Source organism: Ambystoma mexicanum, chromosome 5p, assembly GCF_040938575.1.
Source record: "Ambystoma mexicanum isolate Mex_15411 chromosome 5p, UKY_AmexF1_1, whole genome shotgun sequence".
Classification (NCBI taxonomy): Eukaryota; Metazoa; Chordata; class Amphibia; order Caudata; family Ambystomatidae; genus Ambystoma; species Ambystoma mexicanum.
In genome coordinates, this window is record NC_090930.1 from 320,286,536 (window position 1) to 320,306,333 (window position 19,798).

Genomic DNA, 19,798 nt, shown 5'->3' on the forward strand with positions numbered 1-19,798 from the left:
AAAACAAAAAAAGTGTTTCTCTCTTTCATTAATGTATGCCATTATTACTAGTTGCCTTGAAATCTCCAGGAAGGAAACACGCAATACTAAAAAGGGATTCATCATTTATTCTTTCCTCTTTGGTTTTATTACATGGGCTGTGTTTTTTTCGCCCTGAAGAAGGCAGCCACCATGAACAGCTAGGAATCACAGTGATTCCGTTTAAATCATTATGTAATCGACGCCGAAATGTAATTCTTTGCAAGGGGGAACACTAACCCAACATTAGGGTCAACAAACTGACACTCTTAATGTGACCCACGTTTACCTGATGGTTGCACTTGAATCCAACCCTGTGCAACGTCGGCATCTGTTTATTAGAATCTTTATTGCAATAGATACTTTGGGTGTGATTTATGTGGCACTACTTTTTCAGAATATAGGTTTTAGATTACCATGAATATAAGTGTGCATTCAATGTTCTTGTTTGTTATTCGTCTGTTTCCCTTGAGAACCAAACTAGTTTAGGAACTAATGTATTTCCTCTGTTTCGTTTTTTGTGACAATACCTTTTTGTTCAAGCAAAAACTTTGTTAATTGTGCAAGTATATATAAAAGAACCCTTCTTTTTTCAATACAATTAATTATTTTCACTATGCAGCCCCTCTATGTGTGTTTCTTTCCGGACAATACTATGGGCTATATACTTTGGGATGTGTCCCACTAGTAATAATAAGGGTCCCCAATTAAATACTTTCTTAGAACATAACTTCCATGGGAAGAACACTTGGGTAGCAGTACTACTTTTTTTGGTTTATGGCATCTCGCCTTGGAGAGAAGAAAACCAGCTGGGCTGCCTCCACCTCTTTCCTGGACCCGCTCTCGTTCAGAGCCGTGGTAGACGTCGTTGATTTAAACGACGAAGTGCTTGTGGCCTCCTTTGTTCACAGTGCAGTCGTCAACTCAGTAGACTTGGCCTTGGTTGAAGCCTTAGCTGGCTTCGACGAGTCCTCCTGGACTTTTTGCAGACAAACAGAGTTTGGAAGGGGTTAGCAATTTTCTCTGCAGAGCCGCTCCTGTCGTTGGCAGGCTGACCGTGGAGGATGATGGCGAGGGCGAATGTCTTTTGCCTGACTCTGGAACCGCATCAGCAGCGAACCCAGTGGAGCTAGCGTCGCAGAGCTTGGCCTTCTCTTGGACTCCTGCACGCGGGGCGTTCTCAAAGGATCCCAACCTCCTCCCGGAGGGAGAAAGCTTCTCGGACCAAGCGGTCCTGGATGTGGCTTGACCCTGCCCTGCGGCTGCATCAGAGGCCTTGCTCGACTTGAGCAATGCCGACAAGCTGTGATACGTGTCTTTTTTTTAATTTTTTTTATTTAAACCCACAACACACCCTGCATCCCTCCTCATTGTGGTCCAGATGCAGGCAGTACAAGCATTTATGGTGTCGATCTTCTCCAAAGACATTTCTTAGCCCACACTTTGAGCAGAGTTTGGAGAGGCTGCGGCTCCATGCTGAAGGGGCGTAAATCAGGCCCCAAAACTGGGCCTTCTCGAAACTTCGATGATCTGACGGTGGGTGAAGATCTTCCTGGTAGCGGAGCCTCGCTGCCGGTCTATATCCTTCGTCGATGACAATGTTAATCCCCCCAAAAAATAACAAATATTAAAAAAATAAAATCAGTCAAAATCTAACTATTTTGCACCAAAAAAATGTTTTAAAAAAAATTCCCTTGGGTGTGTCTTCCTACGACACGGACATGGATTCTTTTTGAAGTGAAGGGTCTGTCGCACTTGTGGAGTAACAAAAGGATAAACCCACTCCTTTTTTTAAATCTAGCATTAAGTTCTGTACTCCTTTGTTGCACCAAACACCCCATAGATACTCAAAAACGTAGTTTGTTTTTAGTTAAGTTTTACAAATTCCTTAGCCCCTCTGTGTTAACGTGTGTTCATATCCTGCAGTTAGTGAGAAGATTGCCAATGCTGTGCCAGTGGGAATTTAGGGTCCTGACTCCCAGTGGCAGCAATATGCTCCCTTATTCTGATTCTTTGAGAATCAGAAGAAGGCAAAAACCAAGGTATTAATAATGAGGGGTTTGGGGGTATAGTCTTCAACCACAATAGGCAAATAACACTGGGAGCAAAAATGGACACATACACATTGGTGACAATATATGATGTGTAATCAGCTAAATGGAGAAAAAGAGCACCGATATAACCATAATGTTTATATATACACTTGGATACATATTTTTTTACGAACATGTTTTTAATTGAATAATAATCTGACAACTAATGTGGAATGGTATTCTCTATTCTAACCAATCCTCCCGACTACCAATCCCTAATCTCTGTCTCAACTATACAATGGTGGTATAATTGCACAATGTTGTGGTATATATGATTTAAATTATGTTTCGAACAACATAGCCCAGTTTTGAAAAAGGCTATGTGGCTAAAACACGTGTTAACACAGATGGGCTAAGGAATGCATTAAACTAACTAAAACAAAACTATGTTTTCCATTGTCTGTCGCAACAAAGGAGTACATTACCTAATGCTTTCTTTTTTGCAAAAATGTTTACGAAAAAACACGAAATTAGCTCAGAGAGCAACACGAGGACACCCAACACTGAAGCGTGCGTTATAAATCTGAAGATGGCCACCAGGGTTAGAGCCTAGGGAGAGGACCGTCATTGGATGGGGGCAGTATGACCCAGAGGACAGTGATTGGTTTAGAGGAGAAATACATGGTTTAGAGGAGAAATACAGTTTTAAATTCAAAGAGAAACAGTTTTTTTCTTTTACTGAGGATTCTCAGCCGGACGACGGGGAATATTGATAAGCATGTGAATCCATGCCAGACCCCGTGTTGGAGAAAGTACAGTTGCCCTGTGCAAATTGGAGCATGCCTCAAGAACACCATTCCTCCAATCTGGGTGTGCAAGTTGTGTGCGCAAACTGAAAACCCTGTGTGTGTAATGTGGACCGTGATTCAAGTCTGTTCCCTGTGTGCAAGTAGCAACAATCCATAGAGTACAACAGAGTTACCAATATTTATTTTGGACAGAGTGCTAAAGTTCAAAAACCAAGGAATAAAGTTGCAAATTCACAAAGGAATTAGTCTACTTAATATAATCTCTTTTCTTTATTCCATTAATGTAAGTAACATTTAAATAAATACTGCGATTACTGATTTATGTACATGCCCACTCGTTAAAACTTGTACCAACGATAAATTATAAACAATTTATTTGTGTTGTCATGGTTGTTGTCATCTGGGCAACAGGTATACCGTGATGCATGCTCACCTCCAAAGAGCGATCATGTCGAAAGCCCCAGACACAGGCAGCAACAGATACAGGAGATACAAAAAACAGTGGCATGAAGACAAGAAGCCAGAAGTGATTCCCTCTTTCGATCCGGTCACAAACCAGAACTTCAAACATGAGCAGGAGCAGGTGGATTCCTACAGCAATAAGCATTGCTTTGAACTCTACACAGGTTTCACCTTCTGCCCTGCAAGAAGCAAATGAGGTACACAATGAGTAAATGGTGAAAATAATTGGACTCTAAGAATAGTCATCTTAATTGCTTTAGTCATGGGTAACCATTTAAGAAAATATTTAAACAGGTTTAAGAAAAACGTTATCATACAGAGACAAATGTTATAAACAAAAGGTATGGAATGGTAACTATTTGTAAAGCGCCTATATACAAGGCAAGTGTTTCAAGGCACTCAAGGAGGGAGGGAACAGAGGAGAGAAACAACAGTCATTGAGAGCCCTTGAGTTTCTGAACGATAACCAATCTGCCAAGGCAGAGTAAGTGCATATAATACAATTAACAGTGTAGATAAAAACATAAATCGGTCCGACGATGAATCTGTAGTTTTTCCAAGAGCAAAGAGGCGCCATCATGCAGGAAGGGAGACAGGGGGAAAAAGTGAAAGGATCATCAGGGCATGGTACGTTCAAATTGTTCAAGTGCATAGACGGTGCAGTAGGGGGGAGACAAGTGCCAGGGGTTGGGGGGTGACTGGATTCCTTGCGGTCAAGCTTGATTCCTGCCCCACCCTCCACCCAAGGTGAGTCTGTGGAAAGTGGACATGAACCAGAAGTCGTTTTTATGATACTGAGTGCCCCAGGAGTTCGGCCTAGCGCTTGGGACCATCTTCCTGAGCATTCGCTCCCCTTAGCACAATTGAAAAAAATACAGGCAGGACATTTTTGTGAAGTTCTTTGGAATCAGAGAAACACCATTCTGAAGCACTAATATGAAGCGGGCACTGAGGATAGCAGGTTCATATATTTTTATTATCACAGCTTTCTCCTACAAGCTCTAATTTGCATTGCACACGCTATAACAAAAGCAACTAAGACATAGCACATTAGCATACATATGAGAAGAACAGTGGTGTAAGCTAGGAGCATCGTTTACATGAATAGAGAAAGTAATCATAATAGTTAAGCAACTATGAGTGACATGGGATTTATGTCCCAGGCTATGATCGGTGTAACATACCAAACGCCTTTAGTCTCAAAATGCATACAGCCAGAATTCCACATTTATACTCACGCTGTAGGGCAAGCTGTGCTGCATACGAATCAACCACGGCTTCCTGTCAGTTGGGCCTGCGTCTTCCTCTGCTCTGGGACCTGCAATGCTCCATCTCTTCCCAGCCCCCAGTGCTCGAGTTCTGCTGATTGCGTTGCCTACCTTCTTATCATTTAGCTCGCCTTTTATATGTAAAAAGGGATCAGACTTGAGCGTCATATCCTGCCATATGGGAGCTTAAAACCTAGTGCTTAAGAGCGTTCCTTTGCTTGGTTTACACATTCTACATTCCTATGTGCAAACTTAAAAGACAGGCGCATTCTCTGACTACTGGCTGTCCCCCTGAGAGTGACTGGGCTTCTGCTCGGGAACGAGCAAAGCATGTCAGTTGCTCCTACACAACCTCAAACTCCATTATAGTAATTGAGCATCTGAAGAGTTAAAGAGCGATACGTTCTTTCACACACTCTTACTGTGTGCATGTATTAGTTATATATTGGTGCTTCCTGTCTTATCAGATCTAACTGGTGTAAAAAAAGAAAAGCATCTCTTGAACTCACTATGTGCCGTTTACGACAGGAAGCTGCCACTTGTGGTTAGATTTCTTCTGCTGGAAAGAGATGTGTCTCTGCTTGTCCCTTGAAAGCAGCTCCTGCATTATGTGTAAGCGAGTGCTTTCTGCTCAACTAACATTTGTAGTGTCTTACTGTTGTGTTGCTAAAAGTCGCCGGATCCAAATTCTTCTCAGACTCATTATCCTTAACATCCGCCTCAAGGCAAATTGACACAGATCAAAGGTTTGTAGCTATACACCAACTGGAAGCTATATTTACGTAAAGCTTGCCTACATTGGTGGCAAAAAATGAGAAGATGTACACATTCATATTTTAGCAAATATCTATCTGCTGCATGGAGAAATTAACATGAGTTGCTTGATAAATTGCTGAGCACCTAAAAGCATGTCATGTGTGCTATACACAATAATAAATCAACGGCTGCATCATATTTCAAATAGTTAGCACTACTTGCCAACAGCATAAATGAATATATGTACCCAACATCGAGGTATTCAGAATGAGTCCACTACACTGTAAATGGAAGTAGCTGAGGATGCATGAATGAATGTATTCACTGTGAGGTAATTAGGTTAACGGAAAATCATTACAGGCAATAGCTTCAAAATACGACAAAGGATCCTTTGAGAATCCATTAGCCATTAACAACCAGCATAGCTTGGCTCCTGGCTTCTTAATCCAATGCGCTGTGGACTGTGTGATTTTGAGCACATGCGTAAAATGTCAATAGTTTGAATCGGTGTCCTTCCAGGTATTACTAACAGCAAGCAGTACCGCGCACTTGGCAAAGTCAGTGTTCTAATAACTGTGTCCAAGGCAATTAACCCTTTATGTAGGGTGCTTGTGGTCGCTGCTGCCACCACAGAAAGACCAGTATTGAACCCACTGAACTGTGAACTGTCAAAGAGTGCATGGCTTCCTGCATCGTATGTTCGGAGCCTAGGAAAGATGTAATCTGTTGGACCGCAGCGAAGTGTGCTTGGAGATATGCATCTTCAGTGCGTCGCGCCTCCAAGCATATTTTTAACAGACTTGCTATGTATAAGCTCAATTCAGGGTACTGTAATTGTTGTAACGTGAAGCTGGGCCAATGTGACGATTTCAGTTGAACCAATCTAGGCGGCTTCAAAATGAAACCACAACATTTAATTTGTGCATTCACAGTGATCAGAGTTGGCATTCCTACTGTGATATGACAACACGATCGATTCAAATGTACTAGATATAAACCATTAGCTAGGCTATGCACTCGATTGTAAAATGACGCAGTTGCTGCAACATGCAGTATGCATTAAGAGTAACTGTCACAGGAATTCACTGGCTCAGCATGTGTACACATCATTCGAGTAGAGCCTTTGCATTCACGTAACGAATACAGTGTCATCTCAGGACTGGATGGTGAAACACAGGCATGTGAATACAGTACAACACAATCTTCTCTGACCCACGATTCATTTACCCATTGCACATTACCCCATGAATGTAGTTCTTGACATATCATAGAAGGGGTTGTTTGAATGGGAATGTTCAGCACCCCGTGCACAATCCATTCTGTTGAGCCTGGCGACCAAGCAAATGCTGCTACAACACTCTTTGCCAGTACACTAAGCAATAAGAAAGTAGAGCCAGACATCGCCTGGCATGTTGCAGCCTTGGACAAGTTAAGTACCTGTATTTGTTCTGGCCATGAAATTACATTCTAATCTGGGAAACCTCTGCTGAGTTACCACAGAAAGGCTTACTGCAGTTTTTCGGTCGCTTCCAATCATAGATAAGTCATTTTGAATCAACCCTACTACATCTGTAATGATGCATAAAAGCCCTGTTGTAGCACTTGAACATTCGAATCTGCAGCATGAAATCCTAGCTTTACTGCCTCACTTTGTTTACATGATTTGCATTATTGCTTGTGACCAAGTGTAAGTTCTACCAGTTATGGACGCTTGTCCCACCTCACAGGGTACACTGGGGTCTGAGGTGGTGCAGGTAGCTGCTCACCTGACATGCCCACTTTGCCTCAGACCAGCAGCTAATCGCATGATAGCTGTCCAATTCTCTTCTTTTATGAAGTTATCCAGAGATTGTATCACCTCACTAAGGTGATCCTGTGAAAGCATTCCTCGGCACAGCTTACCTATGGATATAGCTTGTGTCAGGGAGGTGTTATGGGAGTTCCAAGCCCTATATGGGCCCACACTGTGTCCTGCTTTTCTTTTATTGCATTAATTTGCTTGTAGCGCCCATAACACTGGCCTCCCGCACCGGAAGAGTCCGAAAGTGTCAATGCTGTTGGGCTGGACTTTTGCTCTGATGCGCCGCATTGTTGCTGTATGGTGAAGACGCTGTCGGCAAGTAGAAGTTTGAACTGAGGCGAACCGCGCACTCACATTACAGCGAAGGGTGGACTTCATTAAGTAAATATGGGCTTTTGATTCATTGCAGCTCTTATGGGTTACTATATTATGCCTTATGCAACGTTGCGTTTCATAAACGTGTGAGGCTTTAATTACCTATACACTGAAGCGCTGCTTCTCTTTCTTGCAGCCACAGTTATCTTGTGCCGGATTGCCCCACCCAGCAGCCGCGTGATTGGACAGAGGACACCATTTCCTTTCCGGGTACGCACACCGGAAGTGTCCGAAAGTGTCAATGCTGTTGGGCTGTTCGGCTGGTGCAAGGGGGCCCGAAAACCAGAGTGGTGTGAGTAATAAATGTTATTATCCATACAGAAATGAGGGGGTCATTGACTGATAATACGTGGAGATAAGTCTGAATGTGAACTTGGTGGTAAAAGGTTGTCTATGGTGACTTGTTACTACACCAATCTTTACCTTTTTCCTTATCTCCTTGAACAATTAACACTATTATTGTTATAACTGCCTTAGAATGGTCAATGGGTTACGTAGTGGAAGAAAACTTCTTGAGCCACAAACCTTAGTACACCCTACTCCTGATCACAAGGATCTATTATCGAATGAGGTCATATCTGTGCTACCAGTCGCTATGTCATTGGATGTGGGAATAGTTGTGGGTAGATCTGAATCAAGCCCTTCCCTAGCCTTAAAATCAAGGGTCTTGAAAGAAATGGGTATCACGGGTAAATGTAATGTGACTGCCATGATCCATGATGTTAAGAGTGAAACTGATATTGCTGTATCGATCCCTAAATTCAAGTTGAAAGACTTAAACAATAGTAATATAATAGGCAGCTCTCAGGAAGATGCATTGCACTCCACGTCAAATGTTGTGTATAATGTTCACAACAGATCCTATAAGGATGACACTTTTGACTGCTCAATGAAGGGCCCCATAATTGAAGCCATAATTGTAGCCGAATTGGGTAAGCGTATAAGGCTTTCCCTTGGCCCATCTACGCCAGTAAATCAAAGAGTGATGGGGAGGGAAGATGTATTTATGATGAGCAATGCTGCCACAAAAAAGAAAAATGTTGCATTTAAATCCAATGTTGGTGTTGTCAATGGCGAAAAGTCTAAACTGGTATGGAAAATTGACATTGATACTAATGAGTCGCATAGCAAACCCATGGTGAGCTCTCCTAATGTCAAAAGTGCTTCATCTGAACTTAATGATAGGATGATTATGGATATCCAAGAGTTCCAGTCTAGCCTGAATGAAAAGGATAAGGAGGATCTTAGTAATGAAGTTCGCCCTGAGACTATTATGCTTGATGCTCCATCATCAAGTCCTGATTTCCTTGTATTGGCTAGGATACTCTACCTATTAGACAAAGGTCATGAACGCTCTCATTAATTGGAATTATGAGGGCAGCGATAGGTGAACTTACAAACAAGACCAATCGAATTGAAGGTCTTTTGTTCACATGTGATGCTGTGGCTCCCTCTCAGAAAGTGGAATAAAAACGAAGACTATGACTGATAGTGCTACTCAATATGATGGTGCATTTGGCAAGCCGGTGTTGAAAAAAACAATAATTTGCGAGTGTAACGGCCCCAATAGTTCATACAACAGTCTATACACAGACTGATGAACAAAGGAGCAAAGATGATGAAATATTGAAGGTCTTAATATATGTTAAAAAAACTGAACATAAGAACTAAACATAGCCACCTGCCCTCTAAAACCACTGATTTTGGTCCCTACTCCCTTGGGAGAAACAAATAGTAAACATGAGGATCCTGACAGTCCCTCTCCCATAACAGACCTAATTGACCTATCCGAGGAAAACATGGCCAGGGGGCAATCCAACTTAGTGAATCATATTAAAGAGGAGGTGTTAGTACAACCTAGGGTAGTTATAACCCGTAAGGAAAAAAGGCTCGCATTGAGGGCACAAAACAGGAGGGCCAAGGCAAATGCTTTGACAAAGAAACAGGCTAAGGCAGCGTTAACTGCCCATGCAAATACAATTCCTGATATATTAGAGAATGAGGTGGTCATCGGCCTATCTCAGTTAGATGATGAACCCAGGGAGTTATTGGATCACAATATACCTGACAAAAATCAAGTTAAAAAAAATACTTCTTAAGACATGGGCTAAAAAGAAAGTGAATATGGAGAATATTGAAAAAACAAATAGGACAATGAAGGAATGTAAAACTATTATAACAAAAATCCCCGATTTGTCTGGCCCTATGAAAGGGGGGCTACAGTTGTCGCTTTCCCAGTTCTATCCTATGACTCATAAGAAAACATAATTCAATAAAGAAAAAATGAAAGAGAGAAGGAACTAAGGGAGACCAAGTTGGAGTTAAGCGGAAGGGGGGAAATGGATAAAACTGGCCCTGGTGGACCATGGATGATGGGGGTATTGGGTAAGGATACCTTGGGATCAGAAGAGGATGTGCCTGCTATGAATAAGCAACCATCTAAGAATGGTGCAAATATAGCACTAATGAATGTTAAGTTACCGAAAGAAATGGAGATCGACCTCCCTAAGGGAATGGCTCCCCCATTAACATCTGGAGAAACAGATGGTATAAGTACCATAAAAAAGGAGAAAATCTATGACTTTGACCTAATTCAGGATCATATATTGGGATGGAAAAGCGACCCAAAGATGAACATTAAACTAAACTTGAATCGCTCATCCCTATTAAAGGCTTTCCTTACGATTCCATACCTAAGAACATTAAGCTCTGAAGACATTGACTGGGTAAGACTAGCTACTGTCTGAAACAACATGATGATATGTGGATTTTTTTTAATTTGGTTTATAATAAACCTTTAAAAAAAAAAAAAAAAAAAAAGAAGAGCAGAAGCAAACAAGCAAAACAAACAGAATACAAGACAAAATTGACATCCCACTAACAGAAATGAAGGCGGCTTCACAATCTACCGGTCCAATCTTTAGAACGACAGGAGCATACTCTTGAGGCAGTGATTAGATGCAAGGAGAAATCAAAGTTCCTGGATTGTTGATTCTTGCATCCTCGACACATTCAAGTCGTGAAGCCATTGCTTCCAAGAATAAAGTTAGCGATAGGATTAGTCTTTGGTCAGTTGCATCGAACATTAGTTGCCACCAGTCTTTTACACAATAGCTTGATCTTTCCGACGTGATGCTTCCAAACTGACAGGTTCTGTCTTCAGTGAGACCCACACAGAATAAAACGAGATGTTGTAAAGTTTCTTTTGTTTCACTACATAATCGGCAAAGTTCAGAATGCAAGTTGTTTTTTGTCCAAAGGTTAATTCTTTCACGAGTTTTAAATATATTCAGACGAAACATCATATATAGTCTTCCTTTCATCAGGGAATAGTTACCAAGGACTATGTATCTCGTTTAACTATCGTTTTTCGCCAGGCGCGTCTTTCATAAGTTTATAGGTGCGTCTAGAATCACATGTCTTGCACCAGTCATGTCTCCATAGTTTGTTTTTGACATGATCAGGATTATTGTGTAATGTTTCAAGATCTGTGTGTAGTTCTGTGAGCAAGTTTTTGCAGCATTGCACCAATAGATAAAAGACAGAGTTTTTGTTATTTTATCCTGGGTTTGCAAGGATTTTAAACTGCAAGGTGAGGTCTTTAAGAGACATTTTGCGAAACAATGCCAATGTATTCCAGGTCACTCTTACATTGATAGATGTTATACTCCTCACAAATCGTATACATGCGGAGGGGGTGCCACCAGGTAAGCCAAGGATTTTAGTCCAAAAGATGTTTTCGATCGAGTTGCACAAGTCGGCTGAACAGCCCAGGGTACATTCAGCCTCATAAGTTAAGGCTGGGCTAGCTTTTTGTTTGAAGAAGGATTTAACTGGAAGCATGGAATACCGGCCATATTTTGTGTGTAAAACCATGGCCTGTGTAGCCAGTTATCAACTCTTCAGTTTTGTTTGTTCGACCCATGGTGCATCATTCAAACTGGAGCTAATCCTCATCCCTAGATATTTGGTGTCAGTGATAGAGTGAAGTTGTTTTTTTTCTATATGCCATTTAAAAAAAGGTGGGGTGCATATTGTTTCTTTGCCCACGTAAATCTCTTAGCACAAGGATTTCCAATTTTGCATAATTTATACATAACTCATTTTTCTCAACATAACATACCAATGCTGTTAGTTTACGTTGTAGACCAATTGGTGTTAGGTCTAACAAAATTAAGTCATCTGCATAGAGTAGATGACTCACGTGTGACCCATTGACATTTGCTGAAAAAGATCCCTCTCCGTTAATAGTTTGGTGAATGTCATGAAGCAAAAAGTTAAAAATAATGGCTGCAAGTGGGCATCCTTGTTTTACACCACGATACGTCAAGATTGGTGCAGACAGTTTCCCTTGGCGATCAAGTCGTATTCTGACATTTGTCTCAGTATGCAGATCTTTTACTGCGGCGAGAAGGCTTGGAGGACACATTGTTTTTTCAAGTTTTGGCCATAGTATTTCCCTGTCTATACTATCGAAGGCTTGGGATTGGTCAATTACTGCCAAATAGATCTTGGTCCCAGTTCGTATAGCCTCCATTTTCAGGGTGTTAACAATGAACAAGTTGAAGCTGCAGTTAGCTTGTCCCATCTTTGACATAAAGTCATGAAGGGCGGCTTAAAGGAACAAGTCGCAAATCTGCAAATGGCCTCTCTGGTGGAATTATGATGCCGACCCTTGCGTTTCTGTCACAAGCAGAAGGCATACTTGCCGAAGCAGATACTTTCGCTATAAACAAGGTAGGTAGTGTCGTTTTACCAGCTGCCAAATCTTGGTCCTTAATTGTAGTTTCAATCTCCGTCTCGTCGCTATATGTTGACAAAACGAGCAAACTTACAGAAATGTCAGAAGACGTCAGCGTGGGATTTCCCTCTTCAGGTTCACTCTGCACCATAGGCACTGTTGATTCTGGAGCACTGTGCACTTGTTGATCTTCAGTGAGGTCAACAATTGATCGCTCTTTAGGTAATGGGACATTCTGTTCAGAGAAAGACACAGCTTGCAAGGTCATGTAAGCGGCTTTAATATTCTGCAGGAATTTTCTTGAGTTATTTGTCATTTTAGCATTTTTGGTTCGTATATTTTTTGATTTCTTTGCTTGGGTCGCTTTCAGGCCACTCTGAATAGTGCTCGATGAGTCCGGGGATTAAAGATGGGAAAGGAGACAGGATTTACAGCAACAGAAAGATCGTCGTCTTCGTGACTTAGTTCAGCAGTGTTTTTTGAACAGGCTGGAAGTTGCGGGTCAACATTGACTAGGTTGACACAGACTGGGAACTTACAACGGCCTCAGAAAAACTCCCTGGGTCCTTTCCACATAAAGGCTGTGAGAGATTTTCTGACAGAATTAAGGAAAACGTTTGGTTGCATTTGAGTTGAAATAGTCGTTAACACAGTTTCCGAAATTCGTTGAGTAGTACTAGTCACACTCTTAGAGGGTTTGTTGGTTATTGTTTGCATTTGTTCTGGCATTAAGTGTTCCACAGCATTTGTAGAGTCGACATCAATAGTGGTGCTTTTATTTGATTTGTCACCTATGATTTGTAAATGCGATGCTGAATGGGTAATAGAGTGCCGTTTGCTTGAATTTTGTGATTTTAAAAGGCCAAGTGCCTGTTTTGCAACTTCAGCCAAAAGTTTGTCCTCACTGTTTTGTTTTTGCTCAGTTAAGACCATTAGTGAATGATCAATTTTGTGATTTGAGTCATAAATCACTTGGTTAAAGAGATGGTTATCGTTTTCAATGTTCACCATCTTTGAGTTCAGAAGGGCCACCAGAGTACTCAGATCATTTACACTGTCTTTCAAATGCTCATACATTTTAAAGGACTGATCGTCATAGACAGAGTTGAGGTCAAAGTAGGTTGTAATTCTTAGAGCAGCTTTTTAACAATCCCTTCTGGTGAGGCAGATGAAGTAAGCCGCTGAAAGTGTGTTTTATTCAGAGTACGCCTTATTTTAGGGAAATCCCTTTCAATAATGGAGGAGTCAGTTGAGGATGCGTCTGAAGAAGTGTCGCTGGATTGCGGCTTTTGAGTTGTTAATGGAATATAAACACTTTCCTGGGTTTTCCCAACAGTCTGTTTATATGCAAAGTGTTGTAGAGATCAGTTTTCGGAGCATTTTGCTGCGAACAATTGGGACCCGGTGAATCACTATCTTCACACCGACATCACTTAGTTTTAGAACCCAAACAGTTTATAGAAGCTGTTTCGCTGTTAATGTCATTTAGATTTTTCGCATTGTTAAGAATGTCCCGTTCTTTTCCGTTCTGGATTGGTTTCGTTTTGTTAGGTCTTTTAGTAGTTTATTTATTACATCCAGCAAATTTCTCCTGGAAGAAGTTGCTCCACTCGAGTTACAATTTGAAGTCTCGTTTGTCAGATGTTCGGGGTTTGTCATTTCAGAACCCACTAAGGGGTTTGTTTGTTCCAGTGGAGGCATATTTTGATATAACACCTGAGAGGCAGACTCTTTTGAACATTCAAATACATCATCACATCCTGTAGTTATTTCCCTGCATTCATTATTCACCACAGACTCATTTGTAGATTGTGTGCTTACAAATATGGCCAAGTCAGGCATGGAAAAATCACCCACAGCGCGCACCCCAAGAGAGCAAGCAGTTTATAAGACCATCTGCTAAGATTGTCGTGCAAACCGAGCTGTATACGGAATATTAACAGTATTCGAGGCAAGTGGCAACAAAGTATTTGTGTTTGTAGAAAAGTCAAACGTAGGCCTGGTGTTACCACAGTCCTGAGGAGCAGGTGTTCTGCAATGGGTTGGAGCTTCTGACACTGAAAAGAACGGTGAATTTGTAGAAAGAGTCGGGGTTGCATCCAGAGAAAGCCTGTCCACAATCCGCCAGGCAAGCACCCGTAGCATTGAGACCTCCTTAAGTGGTGCTCCACCAAGGCACCCACCATTAGCCGTGGGGCGCGAAAGGGCACCCAAACAATCACCAGAAGTCTCGCCGCCAGCACAAGACGGACTTGGGCTAGCAGACCCAAACCATCCACGTCCCGCAGAGCAGGGAACCTAAAATGAAGCAGAAGACAAGGGAGGGTGGAGCGAGGGTAGGCTCAGGTCCCGTGGGCCCTCGCAAGCCGTTTGGCTGACTAAAGATGGAACAAAAAAGCATGCGCCGCAAGTATTGGCACCATCCAAGCAGGGAGATTGAAGGCACTTAATACAGGATGCGTGTAAATCGGGCCGGGAAATGAGGGAATCCTTCATGGGGATATCGGGAGAACCAATTTGTTTAGAGCCAAGGTCACGGACATCGGGGGAAACACTTACTTGGGAGAGTTGAAGATCTTCAGAGTACTCTCTACCAGCAGCGACTCGGCCGGCCGGCAGGATATCAGGTCCAGTGATTTCTGCCTGAGTCGCGGGCGCATCGAAGGCTGTCTAAGACGTCTATTCTTAGAGCGCGTGACAGACTGCAATGTGGAGCGTAAACAGTCTTCTACCTCCGTGACTCCCAAGACTCTAAGACTCAGCTGACTCCGCGAGAGTCAGGGAGAGTCAGGGAGAGTCAGGGAGAGTCAGGGAGAGTCAGGGAGAGTCAGGGAGAGTCAGGGGTCTTTGAGGAGTCTCTTGGGTTCCGCCTCGAGGCAGCACAAACGAGCGAGGAAACCAGGATTCAGACAGCCTCCAGGCAGGACAAGCGAACGAAGAAAACAGGATTCAGACAGCAGAGCTCGATGCAGCTCGTTGCAGACTCTACTCAGCTGACTCCGATGTGGATTTTATTCCAGATTAATTATGAAATTAGTATGGGAACAGAAAGAGAACTTCGCTTATGTTGGTCTGACTCCATTCCTTATACATTCTGAAGCAGAGGCCAAAACCTTTCTGGATACCCCAATTGCCCCCATTGTAACTGAAAATTGGAATGCGGAACATGAGCAGATGCCACATTTTAGTGAAGACTTTGTAAAGCAGATACTAGCTATGGCTGCTGTCTTCTCTGGCTCTAATAAATCATCCTCAATGGTGCCGGCAAATACTCCACTGGTGCCACCCTAGCCCCACTCATCACGAAAATCTATTTGAATGCCTGTGCTGGAATAGCGGTGGCTTGGGTAACTTTAATCGAAGGTGGGGCACAATGGATGGCAGTGATTATCCTGCTGTTATACTATTACAGGAAATTATGCATGTGGTCCACTTCTCAGTGGAAGGGTTTGAGTGTTACATAAATCCGGCCTCTCGAGGTGAAAAGGGCAGGCCTTCTGGTGGGTTAGCCATTCTTGTTAACAATACATTGATCATTTCTTCCTATCCACAATATTGTATAACTCATCTGACTTTGTTGATATAAAGAAATTAGGTTTTGGTGACCATCATGCAATTTCTTTAAAATTGAAGCTAGATGATTGGAAGTTTATGTCCAACCAAGTCTTGAAATTGGTAGAAAACAATTGTGTTGGCCTATCGGTTAGATGGAATTCCTCAATCTGCCATCGGTTAACTTGTCAAATTAAAGCTGCCCCAATAATAACCAAAATTATGTTTTTACCTCCTGATTTGGTATGTTTAGACATAATTTTATCAGAGAGGATTAACTCTCTCCTGCTTGCAATGGTAAAGCAAAGGAAGCCTGCCCTAACTAAAAAAAGAGCATACACATTTTAATATAGAGGATTTCAGATTAAAGAAGCTTAAAAACTATGAAATTAAAAAACTTATTAAATTATCGCTCGAACCACAAAAATATTATTTGTTAAAAAAGAGACTATAAAAATACGATTAACAACTTAAAAGCCAAACTTTATCAGAATGATAATCAGAATATGATGCACCACCTACTGAAAAGTTATACACGAAAAATCTGGTCAAATTTTAAGGATAATTAACTGCCCAAAAGAGGGGCAAAAGGAAAATGCAATCTCAGCTGGAGATGGGGAGTCGAAATATGAGTGATCGACTCAATATATAAATAAGCCCAGAACCTTTTGTAAAAATGCTATGTTGACTAGATCACCTTGGGGTCTTGAAGATATTACTAGGGCAATAATGAAATTAAATCCCTCTAGAGCCGTTGGACCTGATGGTATTCCTGCATGTCTATATAGAGCTGACATTGAATTGTGGGCAAGGATACTAAAACATACATTTGATGCTGTATTGTTCTCACAAAATATACCTATTTCATGGTGCTCAGCAGTTATCATTCCGATTTACAAAAAAGGTCTCGGACAATACCGCTAATTTTAGACCAATTGCCCTCACAGATGCATCCTCAAAGGTCTTTTGTCAGCTTATCCTTGAGGAACTTCAGGAATATATGAAAAAGAATGCAACACTCTCTAAATTCCAGATCTGTTTCAGACGCCATATGGGCTGCTCTCTTAATGCTTTTCTGGTATCTCATATTCATTGGAATACAAAGCACAGCCATATAGGGACTGTCTATATGGCAGCTCTTGATTTAAGCTGTGCTTTTGATACGGTGTTGAGAGAACTACTATGGGAAAAGATGCTAGTGATGGGCGTTCCAAAACATCTGGTAGCACTCATTGCCCAACTGCACTCCAACACTAATTATAGCGTGAGACTCAACAAAGAAGGCGTGCTTACTGACTTTTAATCCCTTCTGAAATTGGATTGAAACAGGGGAGCACATTGGCAGCGGTGTTGTTCAACTTATATATTTCTGACATTGAGGAAGGTTGGGCAAAAGAGATTATTTTTTCCTGTTAAAATTGGCCAACTTAAATTGAACTATATTGGTTTTGCCGATGATCTTCTTATCTTTGATAAGACCCCATTTGGGCTCCAAAATAAAATCAATGCATTCATGTATTATGCTGCTGCCCATAATTTAAGGGTCAATCAGTCCAAATACAATATGTTGATATTAAAAAGAAGGGGAAAAAAGAGGGTGGTCTTATAAATGGATGAGGGATGGGGTAAAACTTGAAATAGTACAAGAAATCAAGTACCTGGGTTATCCCTTATCGGACTCTTTTTCGAAATCCTGGTGGAAGGAAAGAATCCAAGAAAGAATCAGACCTCTAGCTTCGCAAATGCATCTAATTATGGATAAATACTGTTGATTCTCACTTCTACCAATCCTCCAGTTCTATCTTCTAAAAGTCGAACCATGCATATTTTACATACTAGACATGTGTTTATATGAGGTGGATGACATATTGGATATCATACAAGGAGAAGTTTGGAAAAAGTACTTGGTTTAGCTGCCTCCGTACCCAATGACATAATTAGTCGCGAATTAGGTCTTTTACCATTCTCGGCTAAACTGAATTGGCAGCTACTAAACAACTATGCGAAAATCTTAGATCCATCTGAAAACTCACTCTATGAAGATTTGAATGAACAACTAAGCCTAGGATCTGTCAAATCATTAACAAATTATGTGGAAAAATTGAGGGTCTAATGAATATTCTGACAATCTCAAAAGAGGACCTTATATTGGGATTACCAAGCTGCAAATTGAAATTGCAATTATACTACTGGAGCTGTCAAGCAGATCGTATTGGTACATATAAATCTTATAAGTTTGCCTTGTCTAGAAGAAAGTGGGGGGACAGATCTAAATATATTCTGCAATTTCCCTCTGTCTCTAGTCGCTCTCTGTACCTACGATATAAACTGAATTTATACCATACTAATGAAAGGCTGCACCAATGGGGTAAATGTGATGCTCGATCTGCAAGGGGCATATGTCGTTTTTGTAAGGCTGGTACAGCTATTGAGACCCTCAAACATTTGGTTGTTTTTTGTGAATACTTTGAGGATTTACGTCTCCGAGGTTTGGGAATTTTATGTGCTCATGTTCTACCCTGTCTCGTGAAGTCTTGTGGATAAGATGCATGAGGGGAGACAGTATTAAGCTTGTTATCAGATTAACTATGATTTTAGCTGAAATTAAATTACAGTTGAAGGAAATTAATTGTGAATCACTTCGGATTTCTTAAGACTAGGTTGAATACTACTTATTTTTTAAGAAGTGTAATGTGTTTGTTAATCAATTTTATTCTGTAAATGTTTCTATGTAACTAAAATTTGAATGTGATTATTTTATTCAATGTACTTAGTATGAATTTGTAAAGGTTTTTAACTAAATACAATAAACAAAAATGTTTTTTAAAAAACTGCTCTCCCTGATGCAGAAGTAATATGCTTGGTGCCATCGAATGGTTTTGCTGCTCTATAAAAACGCATCCCATAACGCACCTTCTGCCCTCTTCAACTCAGGGTAGAAACTCAGGTTCCTACCTATTACTGCAAGTGGTCTGGAACTGTGTATAATTTAATAAATACATAAAAAGTCTTCTAGGGGTTGGTGGGGGAATTTTCAGATGGGACTGAATGCAGAGGCCTTTCCCAAAACAGAACCAGATTACCAGAGGGATTTTAGGAGCGGTGGACAGACTGAAAGGAAGAGCATATTTGGCGGTATTGCCTGAAGCTGGCTCATGCCTCAATCTATCATGGGAGTTTGTAAGTCAAACCGGAAGGGAGTACAAGGATACCACAGCATTTACACAAATGTCAGAAAGCCCAGATAGCTATGACAAGTATCTTGAGGGAACCCGGTTTACAAGCTAGGTCACTAAAAAGGGGAATAAAGTAAAAGGCATAGGTGCTTTTTAACTGATAACTAAAAATTAAACCCTGGGTACTTTCTCCATAATAAAGCTTTCTGATAACTCTGGTCATAAAGGCTTATTTTCATTTGCAGAAGTCACAGGCCGCCGGTGTCTGTCCTCGTCAAAAAAGTAATTGAAATCTATTCCTTAATTAACACATTTCAGTGCAGTGGTACCACCATCCCCAGAATTTCAGAAAACAAGCCTTTAAAATAAGTTTATCAAAATCAACTGCAGAAAAACTGCTCTGTATCCAGGAGGAGTACTTTACTGCCCCATTTGTCAAAGTTGGGAGTAATATGATTTTTATGGGAGTCAAAATGTAAATCCAATTCCCAATGGAGGAATTTTATAAAAATCGAGTAAAACATGTTTTAACTGGAAATTTTTTTGTAATAATTATTCCTTTGCACCTAGTTATTCATCAGTGGATGACTACTAATGGCCTGGTACTTAATGGGAAGATGGAGATTTGTTAGGCACTGCCTCCAAACTACGTAAATTGGATACTGGGATTGCCTCTTTTCAAATCTCCGACTGCCTCTTAGCAACACTCCCCAAAGTTAAAACTCTGGGCATCATACTGGGCTCGGAGCTTACTATAAAAGCACACGTCAGTAGCCTGGTATCATGTGCTTCGTACTATGTCAAGCT

The 19,798-nt window shown here is 41.2% G+C and overlaps 1 protein-coding gene across 1 annotated transcript in view; it reads right to left on the reverse strand.

Annotated features, from left to right (window-relative positions):
- Positions 1-19,798, reverse strand: part of TMEM185A (transmembrane protein 185A) — a 120,725-nt gene that overhangs the window by 68,121 nt on the left and 32,806 nt on the right. Inside the window, exon 3 of the mRNA XM_069612758.1 lies at positions 3,294-3,501. Within this exon, the coding sequence (XP_069468859.1) occupies positions 3,294-3,501 (208 nt within the window). The remainder of the gene's footprint in view (positions 1-3,293; positions 3,502-19,798) is intronic.